Genomic DNA, 22449 nt, shown 5'->3' with positions numbered 1-22449 from the left:
AAAACCTTCAAATATTGATTATTTTGCATTTTTGGTCTCATATTTCTTCTGCCAGATCAGTGTTGTAAGTGTCATAACCCTGGAAATAATTTCCGATGAATATAATTGAAAAGAGTTGTAACCTCGGAACGTTGTAAGCCGAACCCATCGTAACCCGGGACTGCCTGTATTATGGTGCCGATAACCGGAACTCGCCCCATTATGGCACCATAAATCGCCAATTTTATGGCGCTAGACAAGTGCCATAAAACCGGATCGCCGATAATTGGGGACTGGCTGTACGTACAGTATGATATAGTACTGTACTTATATACAGAATAGGCACTCCAAACAAAATGTGAACTTACGGATGGCAGAGGGAAGTGCTGGACACAATTTTAATTTGTAATCCCGTTAGTTTGTGCATCTGAATGTTTGTAAGCTGAATGTTCGTAAGTACGGTTACTCTCCGACGATGAAAACATAAGGATGCATAAAATGTTGGTTTGTAGGACCAGAACATAAGATATGGTTACAAAGCATTTCTTTTCTTTTATGCTTAGTGTATTTGGTGCACGCCTTATGCAAGAATATAGTATTTCTTTGTTTTGTTCTGATATGCTACATATGTATATGCCCTTTTAGTAGGATGAATCATTTAGTTTCATTATCCGCATCTCATTCATATTGAAATTTTTCACCTCTCTTTCATAATCATTTCTCATACATATTTTAAATTTTATCCTCTTAGAGTTTGGAGACTTTTTATATATGTTTGTGTGTGTATATGTATGTAGTATTTGGCTATGGCCTTTTATATCCGAAATAAAGCTTTTGAATTTGAAATTTGAAATTTGAATTTTTCTTTTAGACTGACGAATATACCGAGATTGCTAAAGGTAACCCTCACTGGCCACAAGCATTCTACCCGATGAAACACGTGCATCATGTGTCAGTGGACGACATATTGCATGCGAGATGCACATACAACTCTACATCACGGTTTACTCACACTTACATAGGTAAAGATATTTTCATTTACTTTTTGAGGTTCATTTCTGTGGAAAAGTATTACATTAAGTAGTATTTAGTTAATAACTATGCATGTCCATTTTGTTATCGGTCATGTAAAATTAGATGTGGAAAGATACACTTTTTGTTTGCAAAGCATTTGTAATGTAAAAAAGCTAAAGAATCATTGACACTTTTTATGTCAATAAATAGTAGTATACGTAATATTAAAAAATTGTATATACAGTGCTGTGTAAATAACTTCACTACACATATTTTTATGACATATTTTTATGTACTGTCAAGTGATAGACAGCAAGAAATGGTTTTTTAATTTAGTATCTACTTTGTTGAAAAATTTTTATGGCCATCCACAGGAGGTACGTCATCAGATGAGATGTGCAATTTATACCTGATGTATTACACGAATAGAAATACAGGTTCAGAGACTGGTGGATGTGGACTGGAGAGTTTTGAAGAAATTACAAGAAATCTCCCTCTTGACAGTGATGTTCCATTACCTCCAAATCCCCTTCTAGAGGAACATGCTCATGGCACACATACTAACCATGTAAGTGTTTCGTATTTTAAATCTTAAATGATTTGCACATTATACATCATAAGGCTTAAATTTTTCTACCTATTACTGTTGTCCCATCTGACTGCTCAATTTCATTCCTGTGCTCTAATTTCCATTTATATATACTGATGGATTCAAGATTTTGGATTTTCTCAGAACTAAGAAGGTACAGTTGGACTGCATGACTTGCTCTTGAAGTCTGCAAAGCTGATTAATTACCAGGGTTCTTCCTCCATTTATAAGACTTATTTGGATAGTGGAAGTCCATCCAGTGTGAATTTATTTTTGTTTTGTTAAATGAAGAAAAATGTTCTGTTCAAGGAGAGGGATTTGGCAGGCAGTGGTGATGATGTTTTGGTTACAGTGAAAAAAATGTCTGTTCAAGGAGAGGGATTTGGCAGTGGTGATGAGTATGGATACTGTGTATAAATAATATGAAAGATTGAATTTATTATAGATTTGTATGAACTAAAAATACCATAAAAGTAATGAAAAGCTTTTAAAATGTGACCCCTTATATGTACTATATTTCTGTTACAGAAAGAAGAAATTACTTACAATACAGTTGTCAACAGTGACATTGAAATGGAAAAGAAAGCTCACTCTCGTAAAAATCCGCAACCTGGTAAGTGTAACTGAATGCTTGAGTGTTTTTTTTTCCTCTTTGGATTGAAGTATTCAACTCACTGAGATGTTAAGGCCAAGTTAATATTTAAATATGAAGGAATACTTTCAGAACAGTTATTGGAGACCAGTATTAGCAGAAAAAAGGGTGGAGAATATGTGACTTTAGAGTAATAATTATTGGGAGATATGTTAGAAATGATTTCCTCAAATTAGGTGCCTGTTGAGAGATCAGAATACTGTACTTGCAAATTATTAGTAAACATGAAAAAGGACTTCTAGTTCCATATGAGAGGGCATATCCAAATGAACTTCCTGTAGTATGGTAAACTTTATAAAAAGCACAGCTGAAATACTGTTGTATTTACCTTGGTTTTAATAAGTTAGAACTTGCGGGCTTAATTCCTGAAAGCTTTCTAGGTGACTTCATTGGTTTAGGAAAGTTGAGGAAATTTTAGGAAATACTTTAGCCCTTTACCAAGACAGTGATGTTGTCTCCTCAAAAACATGAATGATTGGTTTGTTTACAGGATATGATTATGGGAATTATGATTATGTAGACTACCCATACCAGCAACGACCTAGACCACCTAGTCGAAGCTGGACACCCCAAAGACCCACCTTCAGTGGTGGAGGGTTTCGAGGTGTGATGTCACGACTTATTAATGTTGTCTTTATGTGCGCTTATTGTTGATTAGTTACATTGTGGTTGTGTAGTACTTGTGAGTGATTTAGATTTTTTTATTTTTTTTAAAAACTGGCATGACGGTATGTAATAAATTAATAAAAAGTTATTTTTCACTCTCCAGAAAGTCTATTAGCTATTTTGCTCTTTGGTGGCATTAGGATGGCTTAGTTGTTTTTATTTGATTTATCAAATAAATTTTTTCTTTTCTGCATTTTAGCTTTCGCATTGTATTTTTGTATAATTTCATACAAAGAATAAGCTAGAGTTTTTCCATATTTACAGGTCTATTGGTAAAGGTAAAACTGGTAGGCTTGTGGATATGAGACATGAAAATTGTTTTTTAAAATCTGATAATGAAGGATTTTCTATAAATTGTTTCTTCCTCTTCATATTATAACAGGTTTTAGGTATACGTATCGTATATACTCGCATATCATGCGACTTTTGAAGCCCTAATTTTGGAGCTCATTTTTAGGGGGTCGCATCTTACATGAGATATAAAATTCGAGTATGTAATAATCATAGTATACAGTGGTCCCCCCGTATTTGCGGGGGATGCGTACCAGACCCCCCCCCGTGAATTGTTAGAACCCGCGAATGTTTGGAACCCCTTTAAAAATGCTAAAAACAGCCTATTTTGTTAGTTAAAACTCAAGAAAAACTACTAAAAATTTTCATACTTGGTTTTTTAATAGTTTTATCACAAAAAGTGTATTTTATGATGAAATTGATTAAAAAAACCCAGGAATTTGTGGATATTTTTCATAGAAAAATACCGCGAATGCGCAAATTTTCCGCGAATAATGGCGGGAAACATTCCTGAGAGAAATCCGTGAATGTGTGAGTCGGCGAATCCGGAGAACGCGAATTCGGGGGGCCCACTGTATTAGTATTATATGATAACATACAAACATAATAGATATGCATCTTTTCCATGGATATTTTAAAAAGTTTTGTTTTACTTCACTGCATCCAATAATATTATATGTATTTTCATATTAATATTTGTTTGTATTATAAAATACAAACGTAGCAATCAATGTTATGTTTTGGAAATCAGCTGAGGGCGATTGCAAAGTAAGTTTGTTTTGCTGTGTTGAACTCAAATCAGAGCGACTTTCTCACCTCTAGTTAGTGCAAATAAATCTCAAGATACTCTGTATATATGAGACAAGGTTATTTTACATTATACAAAGTGTTTTCAAATGGACATATCACTTGAAAACGTATCGTTTGTGAACGAAATTTAGTTATTTTTTCTTTAGTAGATGGCGCTGAGGGCATGTTTATTGCGTAAACAAAAATAAACATTCCGTTCGATATTTTCGATATTTTCACTTTATCTCATCAGAATACTAGGAGCTTTACTTATTTATCTTTTATTAGAGTGAAAGCAGTAAAACATGTTCTTTTCATGCCCAATAGTTTTGATTAAAACACGTTTTGATGGTACCATCCTGAAGTTTGTGAGATTTTCATCCACGTTGCCGATGCATGATAATAGTCGTTAGCGTATCAACATTCTTTCCTCAACTTCAGCTAAAACTTACAGATTAAATTTAGCAGTAGTATATGCCCTTGCCTATCTTTTATCCATAGCGAGTAAGGCTATAATACTATTATTGTGCATCGTCAACAAGGATATAACTCCAGTAAACTTATACCATCGAACACAACTGTAGATAAAATTGAGAGAAAATTATTTTAATCAAAACTTCAGGTCTTGAAAGAAGACATTTTACTGTTGTTTTCACACTGATAAAAAATAAGTAACATAATGGTAAAGTTCGTACTACGATGAAATGAAATGAAAATAGCGAACGGAATCACGTAATATTTTTACACAATAAACATGCCCACAACGCAATCTGTAAACGAAAAAAATACTTTAGTTAACAAGACGTATTAAATTCATTTTTCGACTTAAAAACACGTTGTGTAATGACAAATTACCTTGTCTCATATAAGTAGAGTATCTAGATATTTTACGCTAACTAGAAGAAAGGCAATTTGCTCCGAAATGAGTTAAATACGGAGAAATAAACTCGTATTCACCATCAGCTGAATTCCAAACAAAACACTGACCTCTTTGTTAGTATTTTATGATACAATAATATGAGAATACATGCAATATTATTGGATACTGTACTGTATAACTTTTTAAAAGAATCAGAAAAGATGGATATTCATTGCGTATTTATTTCGTCGATATTAGCCGTCAGCAGCCTGACATCGCTCAGTTAGGCATGCTGATGTCGGTCCGAATCTGATTCCCGTTTCGTGTCCATTTTTTTTCTTTTTTCGGCTGCTATGTCATAGTCATAATGCATTGAAACTCCAAAATTGGCTTTTATTAATAAATTGCAGAATTATATCGTATATGTAGCATGTACAGTATGCTGAAGGCTAGGCTACTGTATTCGTATACATACGATATATTTACCATGATATCATCATCGTAAAGGCGAGGCTAACTTGTTAAATGTTATTCAATTTCTCTTTGTACTGAATCATCATAAGCAAATGTGCATTGAACCGAGAGAATTAGCTGAAATTAATAATTAGTATGCCATATATGTATGAAGTATGCTGTGTAGTGTAGGCTAGGCTACCCTATATGTAAAGATGGTAATGATTACCTTAGTGTAGGCTACGCTAGTATAATATTCTTACGGGAAATTAACATGGGTCGACTAACGTCCAAATCGATTTATGACTGGTTGTTCGTAACCAATTGTGATAGTAAGTCGATTACTACCTGTAATGTAAAACTATATCAGTCATATTCTCATTAACGTCATTTGTAACGTAACTATGGTAATTTTTTACTATTGTACGATGGTTGAAATGCAAGCAAAGAGGCTGTTTTTATCGGATTGGTTGTTCACAGCAAATCAGCTGTTTCTGGCTGTATGTGTATTTCAAACAAGCATATCATTACTACCGATGCTTTTTACCGTCTCTTTTACTTTTATTAAACATAACTAGAAGATGGGATAGATTAGGAGATGGAGGAAAAGGGGTTAGCCTAATTAAAAAATGGAATAGATAAAGAGGAGGAAAAGAGGTTAGCCTACTGTTAAATTTTGGTCTCGTAAATTTAACTCGCATGATACGTGAGATACGTGATAAAATCATTTTTTGAGGGTGAAAATTTGGGGGTCGCATGATATGCGAGATCGCATGTTATGCGAGTATATACAGTACATATTTTTATAATATTTTGTATTTACTAATAAAGTATTACATTTCTAAAGTAAAATTTTTATGCATTTTAGATGGAAACTATTACTTATGCTACTTTGGTATAGAATGACATTCATCAAGGTTGTACCAAGATGATGATCTTGTACATATAGGAGGTGATATAAATCTTAAATTAGTTATGTCCCCCTAATCTCTCACACTGGGGAATTAGAGATGTGTATTTCTGGTGATAGAAGTTCACTCTCGATGTGGTTCGGAAGTCATGTTAAGCCATTGGTCCTGTTACTGAATAACCACTGGTTCCATGCAACGTAAAAACACCATACAAACAAACAAACAAAACCCCTAATCTCTCACCTTCATATATTTCAGAATGGATTTTCACTTGAGTGTCTTTTCTTACTATCGAGAAAATGTTTGTTTACTACCTGAAAAGGGCCTTACTTATTTTTATGATCCAGATTTTACTCCTTTTTTATGCATTCCCATTTTGTATCCTACTTCTTCCATTTAGTGTGCATTTTCCCCAATAGATGGGAGTGCATCACTTACTTTTATGACAGAGCCATAGTTGTGAAATGCCCTGAGTGCTCGCTGAAACTCCTTTTTATTTTTTCTGTCTCATTACCCTTCATAATTAAGATGGAATGATGAAGATGAAGACCTAATGAATCCAGGAGATGAAAATGACAGCAACTACATATTTGTCTTCAGATTCTTAGGAAACTTCAGAAGTTGACTCTAGAGTTAATTTGGGAATGTAAATGTCTCATATTTCAGTCTTAACTTCCAAAGTACTGATAATTAAAAAAAAAAAAACATGCACTGCCTATTATCATATACTACTATATACTAGAACATCTTCAAAATTACATAAAGAAACCTGCTCTTTTTATAAATTAGCAAAAAAAAAAAAAGAAAAAAAAACTGGAAGGGAAGGGGTTAAACTGGGTGTAGAGGTTGACACGTTGCTCTTTAAACTTCTCTTGAAAACTACCTGTTACCTTTTGTAGAAGACCAAATCTGGGTAAAGTCTTTGTTAGTTGTCCTTTCATGCCAGAGTAACAGTTTGTAGTGTGACATTTTATACTGTATATATAATGTAACTTAGAAAACATTTACAAGAGGCCTAAGTCCTTCTGTTCCATGTATGTGGCCTCTTTAATAGAAATACTACAGGAACTCAAAATACATTATTTAAAAAATGTGAAAGAAACATTTTTACATTTCGATTTGCCATTAATGTGAACCAAATACCTTTTGCTTGCTGTAGTTAGCACATGCATATTTTTCTTTGAATTCTAATTTAGATTTATTTCTTTAGCTAACAAATGCATTCAATTCCAATAGTTCTAGTTGCCCTTAAGTGCAGATGCCAAATTTTACTTGCTCAGTCCAACAATTACCTGTCATTTGTCTAACTTTGGAACAATGATTAGAAAATCCAATGTTACCTTTCCTCTTAGTCTCTCCATTTATGGTTGTATATGAGCTATCTAGGATTTTTTGTTTAGTATGCTGTCAGTGTGTCATTTCATTGGTTGGTGATTTGCATGTTTCCTTATTTCAATCTTGGATTTACATGTTTTTCACAGAAAGTCTGAATTTGATGAAAAAATAAGTAGTATGCTTTTGATACTGAAATTAGAGATGCCTGCTGTTACCATCTTTTGAACAATAGCATTCATTTGTTTCCCTTCTGTTATAAGATGTGGAAGTGAAATTAAAATTTCACTTAATGGTTTTTTTTATTTTGCAGATAACAAATATCCGGCACGGCCAAAACAAATTCAGTACAATGAGTATGATGAACCTAACAACTTTGGACAGACATCACAGCTGCCACAGGGCAGACAGATGCCAAAGGATGTACAAGAGCCAGTTTTGGTTGAATCTTCTAGGAAGGATAAGCAGTTGAAAATTTCAGGTAAGTGTTTGAACCTGAATTTCTTGTCACGATTGTTAGCAACCCAAGTACCTCATAGGTCACCATGCTCACCTAAACCATTTAAAAGCACTTGATCTTTTGATTCATCACATTATAAAACTTCAGACACATATTGTGCTGCTACGTTTTGCCATGTGGTGATGGTTTTAACAGACATGAATCTTCACACTGTGATAATTGTACTATATAATGTTTTTTAAAACTGTAATCTTTTTTTTCTAGAAAATTAAGATTTTTCAGTAATTTTCTCATATCCTATATAAAACCTTGGGTTCCTATGATGTCCTTATCCTGACTTCCTGGGTCATATTGTTACTGGACACTGAATAATGAAACTTTTCACATTGATATTCCTTTTAAGGTTCTTAAAACTAGGACAACCAGAAGGGTTAGCAAGATTAAAACTAGGACAATGAGAAGGTTTAGCAAGCCTTCTCACTCTTAAAATTTAAATACATAGCTGCTTTTAGTGTTAAGAAGAATATTAATGTGTTTATAACTCATAATGTGTCTATGAACATTGCTTGAATCATGTAGTTTTGCTTGGAATAGCCCTGAAACAAGGTTAAATTATTATTATTATTATTATTATTATTAATTGGTTTAAAAATATCTGAGTCACATTTCTAGACTCTCATTTACCTTACTTGAATTTTTTGTTGTTGGGAAGTTAGAATTGTAGTAAGATAAAGAAGTTTGAGAGCTAGGTGCATAAAGATTAAAGAGGAAAGATGAGAATAAATGGAAGAAAGCAGTTAAGCTGAGTCTGAAGGGATGCTGCAGCATATGGAGAGGCCAAATCTCCTTCCTGTATAGTCACATAGTCAAGGAGCAGAAGTGGTCAAACCAAGAGTGAGAAGGAAGGAAACTGTTAATAGGAGTCACTTACATCTCCAATTGTGGTTAAGACTATGGATATATGAGTTATGAAGCCAGAATTGTCGTCAAGTTACGTTCCCCCATGGAAAATCAAGGAGAAAGGCTTTTATATCATCTACTTAAAACTATCACAGTACCATAATGATTGATGTATGGAGAGAATTGGTTTGGGAAAGGCTAGGGTAGAAGTAACTAAGTCTTGGATGTTGAAGGTAATCATTATAAGTTTGTACTATTTTGAATGTATAGAGGGTGTGTGATCAAGTACTTACTAAAATTTGCCAATTTTTGACATTTTTGTTGAATTATCCCTTTCAGGTTACAAAGTATTATCAGAGTGGAGTCAAAAAGAGCTAAAATATGGTCAGGTTGTAGCAGTTGCTTTAGATTCTAAAGGTGATGTTGTCGTCTTCCACCGTGGTGAGCGAGCTTGGGATGGATCTACATTTATAGGCAACAAGTTGCGTGATACAAAAACCACAATCTCACAGCCTACCCTGATCCATCTGAATAAAGACAGCGGGCAGATAATGGATAGATGGGGAGAAAACTTGTAAGTAATTAAGTTTTCCCATTAATTTAAGTGTATGCATTGGTGTTTCATCAAAGACCACTGGTCATAATAGTAGTATCAATGGATATCTCTGCAAGCATCTGTTCACACATGTGCATTTTTAATCCATTTGTAGGTAGTAACTATCCTCTTCATTGTTTTGCATGATGTTGAGTTGTCAACACAACTAAACTTTGAGAAAATTTTAAGCTTTTACCTTGGCATTAGAATGTTTTTCATCCTTAATGTTTATTTAAATTACATAATTTCTTCCTATCATTAATAATCTAATTCTTTGTTTTACCTTTTCTGCTGAAAAATTGTATTAATAATCATCATTACTTCCAAGTTTGATGTAGCCATTGTCTGGAATTAAATTATTGTCTATACTCTTATTTCACATGAAGTTGAGAAGTAGACTTCTTCAGCCACCTTCACTAATATACTAATGTGGTTGAATGCTAACATCCAAGGGGCAGGGGTGTGGATCTCAGGTTACAGAGGATGTCACACTCATTTTGCTGAAGTCAAGATACTTTCCATAAGTCTGCATGCATTGGATGATAAGCTTTCTATTATTAACATTTGGCAGAAACCGGCTAAGAACATTTAAGGAAAAACCTTTCCCCCTTCAGTCTTCATCCTCCAACAAAGATCAACTTCCAGGTTCACTCCAGATACCTCTTCCTGTTATAAACTTCCTCGGCAGAAGGCACTAGGTTTGCTTCACTGCTTGACTGATTATCCTTCAGGAAGTATTTAGGCATGGATCTTTCGTAAAATAGCCAGAACACTTCATTTGGATTTGAATGTCAGCTAAAACAATCTAACAATCTTATCTTGAGTGAATGCTTAGTCTCAGGAGCCTCCTCATTGTGAAAAATTGTCTTAAACCTCTGTGACTCCAGCAGATCTAAGTGTGGGTCCTCTTCCATAAGAGATCCTTGCCAGATTGAGGTCTATAATAGAAATTTGTTATACTTCAGGCAGTCTGTGTTAATTAGGTAAGGTACTTTATCTTTCATGTCATTGCACAAAACTTGACATTTTACTTATTTCCAGCTTCTTTGTACCTCATGGATTAACTCTTGACAAAGATGACAATATTTGGGTAACTGATGTTGGTCTTCATCAAGTTCTTAAATTCCCCCCGAAGTATGGAAACGGAACCCCACTCTTGACACTTGGCACAAGGTATGCAATCTTTTTTTAAACAGTATTTTTTAGTGTATTGAAGGCTGTAGGCTCTTATTTTGTACAGGTGCTATATTAATTGTGAAATTAAAGACAAGCAAATTGTATAGAAGTTTCATTTCTGCCATAAGAATTTTGTATGAAACAAGAATAGTATGATTGCTCAAATAGAATATTCAAGCAAATTCTCATGTTCACTTTTCATTTTTCAGATTTGAACCAGGAAGTGATGATACCCATTTCTGTAAGCCAACAGGAGTAGCTGTATTGACCAGTGGTGAATTTTTCGTATCAGACGGTTATTGTAACTCACGAATTATAAAGTACTCAGCTGATGGGAAAATCTTGTTCCAATTTGGAAAGGGAACTAGCGGTGGCTTTGGAGGCGAGTTGTTTTTGTTTGGTCCCTTATGTGATAGATGCCCTGTTTTTATGGTACTGGAATACGTAATGTTAGTTAACCAGTAATTCTCAGATTTTAGCTTGATATTTTACACTAATGTAACCATTTTATCTGCAATGTGGGGGAAAATATCATGGTAATAGGATTGACGACAGTTTGCACTTAACGTTTACATTTTCTTCAATAATCTTCCAGGATTTGGAATCAGTTCTCCGCCTCCAGCAACCTTCAGTATACCTCATGCTCTGACCTTAGCAGAAAGTCAGGGGGAACTGTGTGTTGCTGACAGAGAAAATGGCAGAGTTCAATGCTTTACCATTGAACAAGGAAAATTTGCAAGGCAATTCAAATTTGATGGCTGGGGCAGTCGACTTTTCTCCGTCAGTTACACTCCAGCCTACGGTAAGCCTATTTCTGTCATTCTTGAGGTTTAAGCGCAAGTTGAAGGCTTTTCAGTACTATTTCCATTGCTTTCAGTTAACATGTTATAATTAGAATTTTTCCTGTCTGATTGATTGAAAGAATCTACCAGCCACAGTTTTCAAAAGAAGAAATAAAATTATATTGGACCATTTTGTTTGTAATCAGTGTGATATAATGGAGGATAAATGTGAAATTTAACTGATGAGAAAAGCAAGCTGGTTATTTTTTATATTTATTTGATTTACGGAGACTACAAATGTTTTCTGGAAAGAGACCCTAATGAATGTTGGAGTGTTCAATATAAGGAAAATGGATATGCCCTAGAAAGGATTTCTGTGAAATGAAGCAAAGAAATTCAGAATGAACCTGAGCCATAATAAAGGGCAAAAAATTTTCTTGCTATTCTTGAAATTATGGTTTCAGTCACAGCAATCAAATTGAAAGTTTGGAAGCTAGATTAATGAGATGACAAAGCAAATAAGAGTTGAATATGTCACTTGTCCCACCATGTTGTTGGGGAAGAAAATAAAGAGAAATGGTAGTTATATTGTTTATAAATATTTCAAGTTCCCGTGGGCTAGTTAAAATCTTGTTATGGGTTGGATATGGCTATACGTAATTTGGAGACCCCTATTGATTTGTTGTGGCACTACAGAGCAATAGTGGAAAGGACTTGCTTAACTTGTAGTCCAATGAGTTCATTAACATTGATTGCAGTTAACACGTTTTGGATATGAAATAGTGTGCCAGGTATGGTAAATCCTTTCAGAGTGAAATTTTTTGAAATTTTCAGGAGGCAAGTTATTTGCTGTAAATGGACCTCAAATGTTCACCACACAGAAGGTGCTAGTTTTTGAAGTAGACTTCACTTCTGGTGAACTGCAAGGTGCCTTTAGTCCAAACAATCAGGTATGTGTGTAATAAGTTTTCTGCAGTGTTGCCAAGACACCTGCAATAAACCTTTATATAAACATCACTCTTAATTTATTCTGTAGTAGTCATATCACGGTAGAAAATTCACTTTATTCCAGTTAGTTGTGAAATCAAATTTATAAATTTATAAAATCTTTATTTTAAAAGGTGGAATTGATCACTATTGACTTATATGGTGTATACTTCAGCTTCCGAGTATGACACTTGACAGCATATATATTAATACTGGATATTGATGTGGAGAAAAAGTACTAGATCATGTGATTTTTAATAGAGAATATGCAATTTCTTTCTGTCATGGAACTAAGAAAAGAAAACTTTTCTTCTTTTGCATGTTCATGTGCTTTGTAAATTCAGTTGTGCCCCTGGCCTACAATAAATACTCTGGATTAGGTAGCTCAGTAGCAGTTATTTTAAACTTGCTTTTAACAGAGTTTAGTAAACTATGCAGATATTTAAATTTTGCATTTATTGGCTTTAGGCTTTAACTTCACACTACTATTATTATAAAGACCATAGTGGATGAGTGGTTAACTTTCTTAGGATTAAATGATTTTAAAATAATTTCATGGGGCATTTTAATGACAAAATCTTGATGGTATTGCAGGGCTTAAGCAATCCTCATGATATCGTGGTGTCTTCTGATGGTGCTGATGTGTTTGTAGCAGAAATAGGCCCTAATAATTTATGGAAATTTGAATTAGGTAAGTTAAAATTTTGATTCATTCAGAATATCTGTTAATCTTTGCATCAAAAGTTTGCATGATTTTATTCTTATTAATGTTTATTTTTATATCTTTGTGGGTTTGAAGAATCTTACTGACATTGTATTCATTTAAATGTTCTGTATTACTGTCTCTCTTTACAGTTCCTCTTTTCCTTTGAAGTTTCCCAGACACGCACCAAATTATACTAGTATATACTGTTAATGAGTGCTTGTGTTTGATAATAAGTGTCTATACTGAATAGTACATGCTGTGATAAGTCCCAAATCCCCAGTTGTGAAGAGAAACTGAATGCCAAGTTGCTGCAGTTAGGCATGGGTCACAAGTCATGTATGCGATCATCATCATCTTTTCTTTTTTATTGATTTTCTTCTTAAATCAATATTATGTTTGTGTTTGCTTTTATGCAACAGCAAATAAGAGTAGGCTTTTGCTAATTGACTGGTGAATTGATATACAAAATTTAGGCCGTCAGCCAAGCACTGGGACACTTCCAGCCAATTGGCACCTAAGATAGCAAAAAGAATGAAGTGGAGTGGTTGGACAGCAAGATACAGAGATCCAGAAAATAGAGGATGTTGGATATTGTCAAAACTCGCATTGAGTACAGCTTAACATAGGTGCATTGATGGTTCTCAAGGCTGTCACTCATGTTAGGTTTTAGAATGCAGTTAATATGAGATATCTTGGAAAGAGAAAAGCTTTGTGCTTACATTTTAATTGAAATTTTTTGTTAGTTGATTCACATGCTATGGGCTGTGGCTATCTCCTTTGGACATATTAGGGTTACTTGTAAATTTCTTTCTTCCTACATAAAGCTTTTAAGTGACTTGATAGCATCATTGATGTTTTTTGAGTTATGCAAATAGAAAATATGGTTTGTGCAATCTTTGTACTTTTATATTTGGAATTATGGTTTTAGGTTGCATGCCATGGACTTTGGTCTCATCCTTTGGATACCTTGGGGATACTGGTCATAAATTTCTTGGTTACTGGGTAAAGTGATTCAAACTATTCTGCTATTGTCATTCTTTGTAATACTATTTATGTACCGTAATTATATTTTATTTGTTCAATCATAAACTTTTTTGGAAGCTTCCAGTCTTTATTGTTGATAATAAAATATGGCATAAGCATTCACAGACAAATTGAGTCATGAGCGCTTTTCTACTAAGTAAATTTTTTCCCAACTCCAGATGAGGATGCCCCAGTCCAGATTATGCAACCTAGCCTTTTGGAGCGTGTCACCAACTTCTTTAAGATCACCCTCAGTTAGGGTACTTTTCTCAGGCACACATTATTGATTAGTGTTCGAGGTTTTTAGTTTATTGGTTCAGAAAGACTCTATGTTTTTGGTACATTAACTAGCCCATGTCACATCTTGAGTCAGGAGGCAGTTTCCTTTGGAAATTCTACCTTTGAATTTAAATTACCAGGTACTGTATAGTGCTATGAATTAACCCTCAGGATGCATACTGTATGTGTACTCTGGTCAAGCGCACAGCATAGCATATTGTCCTTTATCCTTTTCTTTTATTTAGAAAAGTGTTTTCTGATATCTTGGAAATGCTACATGAGTAGGAAAGTCATTCATCACCATCATTATGATCAACGATTTCAAGCCAGGTTTCCCCCTTCCATCTTGTATGCTTTCTGCAGTAGTTCCATCTGGTCCTGGCCTTTGCTTTTGCCTTTTCTTTGTGATCTGGGGTTACCCATATCTACTGTTTTCTGACATGACTTTGATCATAGCTATTTTCTTTGTTAAATATGTTGTGTTTAGTATTACTGAAAGGATTGCGGTAAAGTTAAATGGAAGAGGTGAGTGAAGGGGAAGTTCAAGTAGTAGCACTTAGCACTTTTGATTTCTTTAAAATGTCAGCCCCCAGTCATGATCATTGCAAATTAGGTTGCCTCTTATTGTTGTTTGGACAAAATGCACAAAACTTTGTAATGGTAAATGTTTTTATTTTGTTTGCACTGGCATTATTTTGTAAGTCTTATTATAGGGTGTTAAGAGAATTAGTTTTGTATAATGATTTGATAAATAGTATTTGTTTTTATTTATTGAATGGTTTGTCCATTTAAAACCTTTTTTTGGTATTCTGTTATGTAATTTAATTTGTTTTTTTGTGTTACATATTGTTAACAATAAATAGAAAATATACTATCAACATTAATATCCTTGTAAGTATAGAAAATTGATGTGGGATACAGTACACAGAATTGCTATTTTGTGTTGTTAGCTGTGGTAGCGTTTATTTAAGCTCAGTGAAGTGAAATTATGCTTAAACTTCATTCATCTAAAAACAATGTTGTTCTTAAGTGGAGTGTGATTTATATAATGCTTATTTGGTTGTAATTATCTGTTGTTTTCATCATCCATATGAGTTACTAATAAAATTTAAAATGATAGAGAACAAGGAGTAAAATTCATGCAACATTAATACTGTCAACTTCTGCTATTTGCTAGCACTGCTCTACTTGTATGCCCATTATTTGAGATACAAAAAGCACTTCTGAATAATGTCTATGTTGATTATTTTTTTAGGCATTTGAGCCACATGTTTTTACTCCCATTGTGATCACATGAAGGCTTGTTCTAAGAGGAAAGTGAAGCTTGAACAGCTAGGTATGAAGAGACCAAAGTAGTGTTAGTAAAGCAGTATTAACTTGATGCTGCACGAGGCATTTTTCATATACAGCCCTGTACTTAGGATTCTGAAACTTAATTCCATAAATGTCAACGGTAATGTAAATTCATAATCACGGAAAGGTGAAGGGATATTACTTACTAGTATTAATGGTTATGCATATATTATTGTTGTTATTTTTATTATATTATTATTATGATTATTATTTAGTAGTTTAAGAAACTCAACTTGGTAACAGATGATTCTTACAGGGCACACTCAAAGGATTTATTTTTAAATGAGTATTGAAAATAGAGCATAGTAAAGTAAAGAGAGGAGACCTAAAGGAACAGATTGAAAGTAAAAAGCAGAAACCAGTTGTAGCTGGGGATGAAGGGACATTCACAGTAAAGATTGAGTATTCAGTGGTAAAGATTATTATGTATTCCTTGTCTTGGTTAAGTTTAGTATTCCTAAAAGTATGAGTATTTCTACAAGACTCTTCATAGTTTTCCATAGATGCCTTTGGCTATTAGTGTGGATTTGGACTGTAGGAAAATAAATGGTAAAACATGGGCATTGATAAGATGAGAAAAAAAGTCTGTTTTTTACTAGAACCAGAAAAAGTCTGTTTTCCACTAGAACCAGAAAAATTCTGTTTTCTACTAGAACCAGAAAAAGTCTTCCAATTAAAACTAAGAATTGATGTGAAAGAGGGTTTAGGAGATTGGAAGTGACAAAGTGACAGCAATAGAAGAGAGGCCTGATGTCAGAAGTTGAGACAATGAATGGACAGGGGAAGTAGGCACAATAGAAGGCTGATGTGGAGGAGGATGTGAATTAGGGATATTAACATAGCTCAGAGGCTTAATCTTGTTCCTCAGAAAAGAAATTTATATACCCTAGGATAAAGGTAACTATTGCATTCTGAGGTTGGAGACAAGGGAGGAGAAAGATGTTCAGAAATCCATTTCTTGAGTGGAGAAATATATGTACCCTATGCTAAAGGTAGTCTTAGCATTCAAGGAGGGAGAGGGAAAAAGATCAGAAAGATCGTAAACTGTAGAAGGTGTGGAAGAATTACACAACCCTTTAATTGAATGACTCAAAATTTATTTAATGATTCTAATTGAATGCAGTGTTTCTGTGGCCTTCAGCTACAGTGCTATCTGCTATTTACTATATTGTCATTTTGTTGCCTTTGGCATTTTTTTCATTCCTCTTTCCACCTTCCCTAACTTTACCTTGCTTTAGTTCTCCCCCATTCTTTTGTAAACAAGTTCTTTGAGCAAGCTATGGGAGAGTAGAAATGTGGGTCAATGATCCCATCAAAGAGATAAATAATGATGATAAAATACTAGCAGCAGTCAGTCCTTTGTTTTTCATAGGTAAGGGATGGTAACCGTAATGATTCACGAAGGATATATCGAAGTATGTGAGAAGTTAGCACATATGTTTGTAATTTGTGTTTCATGTATCTAACTTGGGAGAAGAATCTGAAAGGTGATTAAATTAGCTGATATCTGCTTTCATTAATCTTTATCCATGTATTTTTGTACAATTATGGAAAATATGTATGCATTAGTATTTTTGTACAATTATGGAAAATGCGTACTCAGTACATTCAAATAAGATATGTATGTGAATGTTATAAATGTTATTTTGTGATATATACATTTAAAAAGCCTTGAGCTCTATGAGTAAACAAATTTCTACTTACCAACCACATATGGTTGCTTAATGTTTAGTTTTGTTATATTGACTTATAACTAAATGTAATAAAGTTAGCTTGCTAGGTAGATGGGGAAAAAAGACACGTATTATACAGACTAAAGTACAACATGTCTCAACCAGATGCCTTCAATGGTAATTAGCACAACCTTGTAACTCAGTTTTTGAAGACACGACTTTGATATGTAACTTGGCAGTTCAGATTAATAAATGATTTAAGTTTTATATGCTATGAAAAAGTGAAATTGTCTGGATATGAAATTTTTGGTTTGTGTTACTAAAGTGTGTTTTTTCAACAGAATCTGTGACCCGGGCCAGTACAAAAGCTCCAAATGTTTCACATCCTGCAAAGATAGAAATCAAACCTGAAAGCCTATCAGAAGGTACAGTCATGAATTTTAAGTTTTTGTTTTAGAAAGGGGACATAAAGTAGCCATTATCTTTTTAAAATTATAAATTTGAGTAATATTTTTTATAAACCTGTATTTTCTTTAGATGTCTGGTGTAACGACCACCTTTACAAAATATTAATATGTAGGATGCTTATGTTGCCATGATTCATGTTTAACATGTGTAAATGTGTACATGTATCCTGTATATCTTGTTCAGAGAGCATGTAGTGAAATGTTATATACCCTTGCTTAGATTGTTGTAGCTTAGCAGTGTTTAGCTGCTGTATTGTTAGAAAAGAAGTTACATAATTTGCAGAGTTGATGTAAAGTAGGGAAGTAGGTGCATGGTGCATTCATCATGTATATTAGCTATTAAAGTGGAAATGAGAATCATCCCCTCCTAATCCAACTTTGTCATAGAAAGTGCAGACCACTGAATGTACTTCAGCTACTTTGTATTTAGTTGGTAGAGAGTTTATATTGACTTGGTAATGAGAAGGTAAAAATTTACCAAACATTGGTAATGCACATATTGCACAAACTTTTTTGTCTGATGCCTTTCTGGGAAGTAAGATATAACAAAGGCAATACTTCGGCAAGAGTTCTACCTCTGATTAAAATTTTGTTACTTGCAATATTTCATTGGCTCATCACTTGGTTATTTATCTGTAATTTATTTTCAGCCTGTACATTTTACTTCCAGATTGTTCTGACTTACTAGATTTGTTAACCTCATGCATCCTGAAGTCCATCTTTACAATTATTTTTGTACCGTCATCTCTTTCTTATACGCACTTAAAAGCAGATAGAGGTGGACATTCTTTCTTATATGCACTTAACAACTCTTTCTTATATGCACTTAGCAGATAGAGTTGGACATTATGTCCAATCAAAGAAAAATAATATCCCGGTGTCTAAGATAGTATTTATATTTATTATATGAAGTAGTTAGGATTAAATTTTTTTTTTTTTTACTGTATCTTAGGTTCCATGTCACTACGTACTTAATTTATACATGGTGGAACTAACGGTAATGGTTTTATGATGCAGGGAAATATCTGATTACAAAGTTGTTACCCATTTAATATCTATTACTAAATTACTTTTGTTCTATCTACTTGCCTCAGCCATAGTTCATTTGTTTTCACTAACTACATAAGATTACAAAGCTGATTTTTTTATTTGTATTATTTGTTTATGAGCACTATGACTGTTTTTAAGTAAATGATTTTCCTTTTTAGGAACAGCAAAGGCTATCAAATCAACAATAACATTTGGTAGCAAATGGTCCTCAGCTGGAGTTTCGACAGTCGTTCTTGGCCTTTTAGCTGTCCCCATTGTTGTTTTGACTACTCTTACTCTTATCATACGTGCTCGCAGAAATGGTAAGTTGAAGGCTCAGGCATGTCCATACAAAATACATACAATCCTATTTTTACATGATTTAAGCTCATATGTGCACCTAGCATATTGTGAGAAGCCTCCTCTTTCCATTTAAGAGAGTACCAGATGCAATTTTATCACCCTCTTGGGTATCACACAACCAGGTTTATCTATTTATCTGAATAACTTGGATCTTCAAAATAATGCAGATATTATTAATAAAACACAAACTATTGATGTAATAATTTTGTTGTGAATTAAGGCTCAATTTCCATTGGATAAAAAAATTTCTAAAGAAAACTATAGGTGAAATCACTTTTGAGAAAGTAATCATACTGCTCCAATATGTAACCTATCCTGTGTGTGGAACATTTCATTAGCCTTTCTATGAAATTGCTACTGTCAGAATAATTCCTACTCAGAAAAATTAACATTTCATTATGTTTATAGGTTAATTAACTACAAACATCAATATATGTATTCCCTTATCCTTTGTGGAACAAAATCCACTTGCAGTTCTATAGACAAACTCCTTGCATAATATTGTTGAATTGCTCTCAGAGTACTTAAGTGCTTATACCCTTCTACACAAGCTCTAGTCATTCATTTTACTTTCTGTACTACTTTCCTGTCTTTGGGTGCATTTTCATTGGTTTTACTTAAACTATTTGCATGTATGTATGGAGCCTGTGCATTGCCTGCCTTTTGCCGTATTGTAAATATTGGACTCTGTTTTACCATATTTTTGTTTATTTCGTTATATTTAGCATCAAATTTATTTTCATCCCTCTATAACGACTGTACCTTTTATGTCCTCATGTACAGGTCAGCAAAAATTGTCCTCAACAGATTTGAGTCTATCAGGAATTGTCAGTTGATTGTGGTTCCTATTTACCCAGAACAAGTAAATGTATTCCTCATCTGTGAAGTACAGGCCTCCCTCAGATTTTCCCGATTGCTGATGATCTGGCTGTGGGTTAGAGGAAAGATATTCCTTGAAACCACAGGTAGATCATTAGTCTTCAGAAAATCTGTGGGAGGCGTGAACTTCACAGATGAGGAATACCTCGATTTGTTCTGGGTAAATAGGAACCACAATCAACTGACCATTCCTGATAAACTCAAAGTCTGTTGAGACAATTGTTGCTGACCTGTACATAGGACACAAAAGGTACAGTCTTTATAAATTCGAAATAAATTCAATGCTAAATAACAGTATGAAGGGGCATTTGTGGTGGTAACGGGAGTAAGGATGCTGTCCTTGAAATGAAGTAAAATACCATGAGGGGTGAAAGAACCAGGGTATTACCTGGAGTACTACAGTCAAGACTTGCAGTGTGACCTGTACTGCGAGGCAGACATGGAAGACAAAGTCCAAGCTGAAGAGCTACCTGGACTGAAGATGGCAGCTTTTCCAGCTTAATTCTGAACTCCACAATACAGACTAAAAAGTACGTAACTGATTAAACACTGGGATTTTTCTTCTGATGATGTGTACTGCTCCTCACAGGTAAGCCCAGATTTCCTCACACTATGCTTGAGGAATGATCAGCAGTAGCAGACTATGGCATGACTAAGTGATTTGAGCTACTGGTAGGATGTGGAGAAGATGGAGTAGCAGTAGTAGTGACGACCATTGTAATTGGATTAACTCTTGAAATCATGAATCTCCAGGATGCTTCTCTGAAGTGTCCTTGAGCTGCTGCAAAGCTAGAGAACTAGAAGCAATTGAAGTTGAAGATTATACTGAATGAACATCAGATATTATAGAACACAAATGTATCTTTTTTACTTAAAGTAAAAATTGTGTAGGCAAGATAACAGTGACAGGCTGAGAGAGGCAAGAGAAGAGAATGCAAGGCTAGGAGGCCAGCAATTAATTAAGCAAGAGTAATGTGTACTATGCAGAAAATACTAGACATTTCCACTTGACTAAAAGAACTAGTATTTAATTGTTAAGACCAAAGGTTTGTTTGCATATGACCAACTAGTATTTACAGTAGAGAAAAGGGAAGCAGAGGAAATTTGGCCTCCCTGCAAGAGCATATATATATATATATATATATGTATATATACATAAAATCCCTTCCTGTACAGGTCAGCAGTGATTGGTTCTCCAGAACAACTCCTTGGGGTAGTATTGTGTTGCCTTTCTATTATAGTATATTTAGTGATCATGCCCTTCCACATATGTTGCCATTGTTGTTTTTACTTTTCTGTATGACTTTCCTTTCTTCGGGTGCATTTTTATTGGTTTTACTTAAATTATCAGTATGCATATACTTGTGGAGCCTGTGCGTTGCCTCCCTTTTTCCATATCGTAAATACTGGACGCAGTTTTACCACATTTTTGTTTATTTCCATGAGTGTTATTTAGCATCGAATTTATTTCCTCCCCTCTCTAAAGACTGTACCTTTTGTGCCCTTATGTACAGGTCAGCAACAGTTGTCTCAACAGACTTCAGTTTATCAGGAATGGTCAGTTGATTGTGGTTCCTATTTACCCAGAGCAAGTAAAGGTATTCCTCATCTGTGAAGTTCATGCCTTCCTCAGATTTTCTGAAGACTGATGATCTAGCTGTGGCTTAAAGGAATTTCTTTCCTCTAACTCACAGCTGGATCATCAGGAATCAGCAAAATCTGAGGGAAGATGAACTTCACAGATGAGGAATACCTGGACTTGTTCTGGGTAAATAAGAACCACAATCAAATAACCATTTTTGACAGACTCAAGTCTATTGAGACAACTGTTGCTGACCTCTACATGAGGACACCAAAGGTACAGTCCTTATAGAAGGAAAAAAATAAATTTGATGCTAAATATAATTCATGGAAATAAAAATATGGCAAAACAGAGTCCAGTATTTACAATATGGAAAAAGGCAGGCAATGCACAGGCTCCACAAGTACATACACACTGATAGTAATTTGTTTAAGTAAAACCAATGAAAATGCACCCGAAGAGAGGAAAGTCATACAGAAAGTAAAAATAATGATGGCAGCATATGTGGAAGGGCATGATCACTAAATATACTACTATGAGAGCAAGGCAACACAATATTACTCCAAGGAGTTGATCCGAAGAACCAATCACTGCTGACTTGTACTGGAGGGGATCATCATACGTTATATATAATGCTCTTGCAGGGAGACCAAATTTCAT

The 22449-nt window shown here is 34.3% G+C and overlaps 1 protein-coding gene across 5 annotated transcripts in view; it reads left to right on the top strand.

Annotated features, from left to right (window-relative positions):
* The window catches only part of LOC135218635 (peptidyl-glycine alpha-amidating monooxygenase B-like), a 90842-nt gene that overhangs the window by 57596 nt on the left and 10797 nt on the right, over positions 1 to 22449 (top strand). Inside the window, exons 7-19 of one of the 5 annotated variants that reach the window (XM_064255075.1) lie at positions 851 to 1001; positions 1368 to 1561; positions 2111 to 2195; positions 2725 to 2838; positions 7849 to 8016; positions 9235 to 9469; positions 10532 to 10663; positions 10876 to 11048; positions 11262 to 11468; positions 12283 to 12398; positions 13030 to 13126; positions 17811 to 17894; positions 19145 to 19288. In XM_064255075.1, coding sequence (XP_064111145.1) covers positions 851 to 1001; positions 1368 to 1561; positions 2111 to 2195; positions 2725 to 2838; positions 7849 to 8016; positions 9235 to 9469; positions 10532 to 10663; positions 10876 to 11048; positions 11262 to 11468; positions 12283 to 12398; positions 13030 to 13126; positions 17811 to 17894; positions 19145 to 19288 — 1900 coding nt within the window. Of the gene's footprint in view, positions 1 to 850; positions 1002 to 1367; positions 1562 to 2110; positions 2196 to 2724; positions 2839 to 7848; positions 8017 to 9234; positions 9470 to 10531; positions 10664 to 10875; positions 11049 to 11261; positions 11469 to 12282; positions 12399 to 13029; positions 13127 to 13290; positions 13740 to 14069; positions 14144 to 14343; positions 15322 to 17810; positions 17895 to 19144; positions 19289 to 22449 lie in introns of those variants that run through there. The other 4 variants (XM_064255092.1, XM_064255082.1, XM_064255097.1 and 1 more) reach the window with 4 other exon arrangements.

Source organism: Macrobrachium nipponense, chromosome 19, assembly GCF_015104395.2.
Source record: "Macrobrachium nipponense isolate FS-2020 chromosome 19, ASM1510439v2, whole genome shotgun sequence".
Classification (NCBI taxonomy): domain Eukaryota; kingdom Metazoa; phylum Arthropoda; class Malacostraca; order Decapoda; family Palaemonidae; genus Macrobrachium; species Macrobrachium nipponense.
Note: the sequence above shows the minus strand (reverse complement) of the source record. Positions and strands in the feature narration are given on the sequence as shown.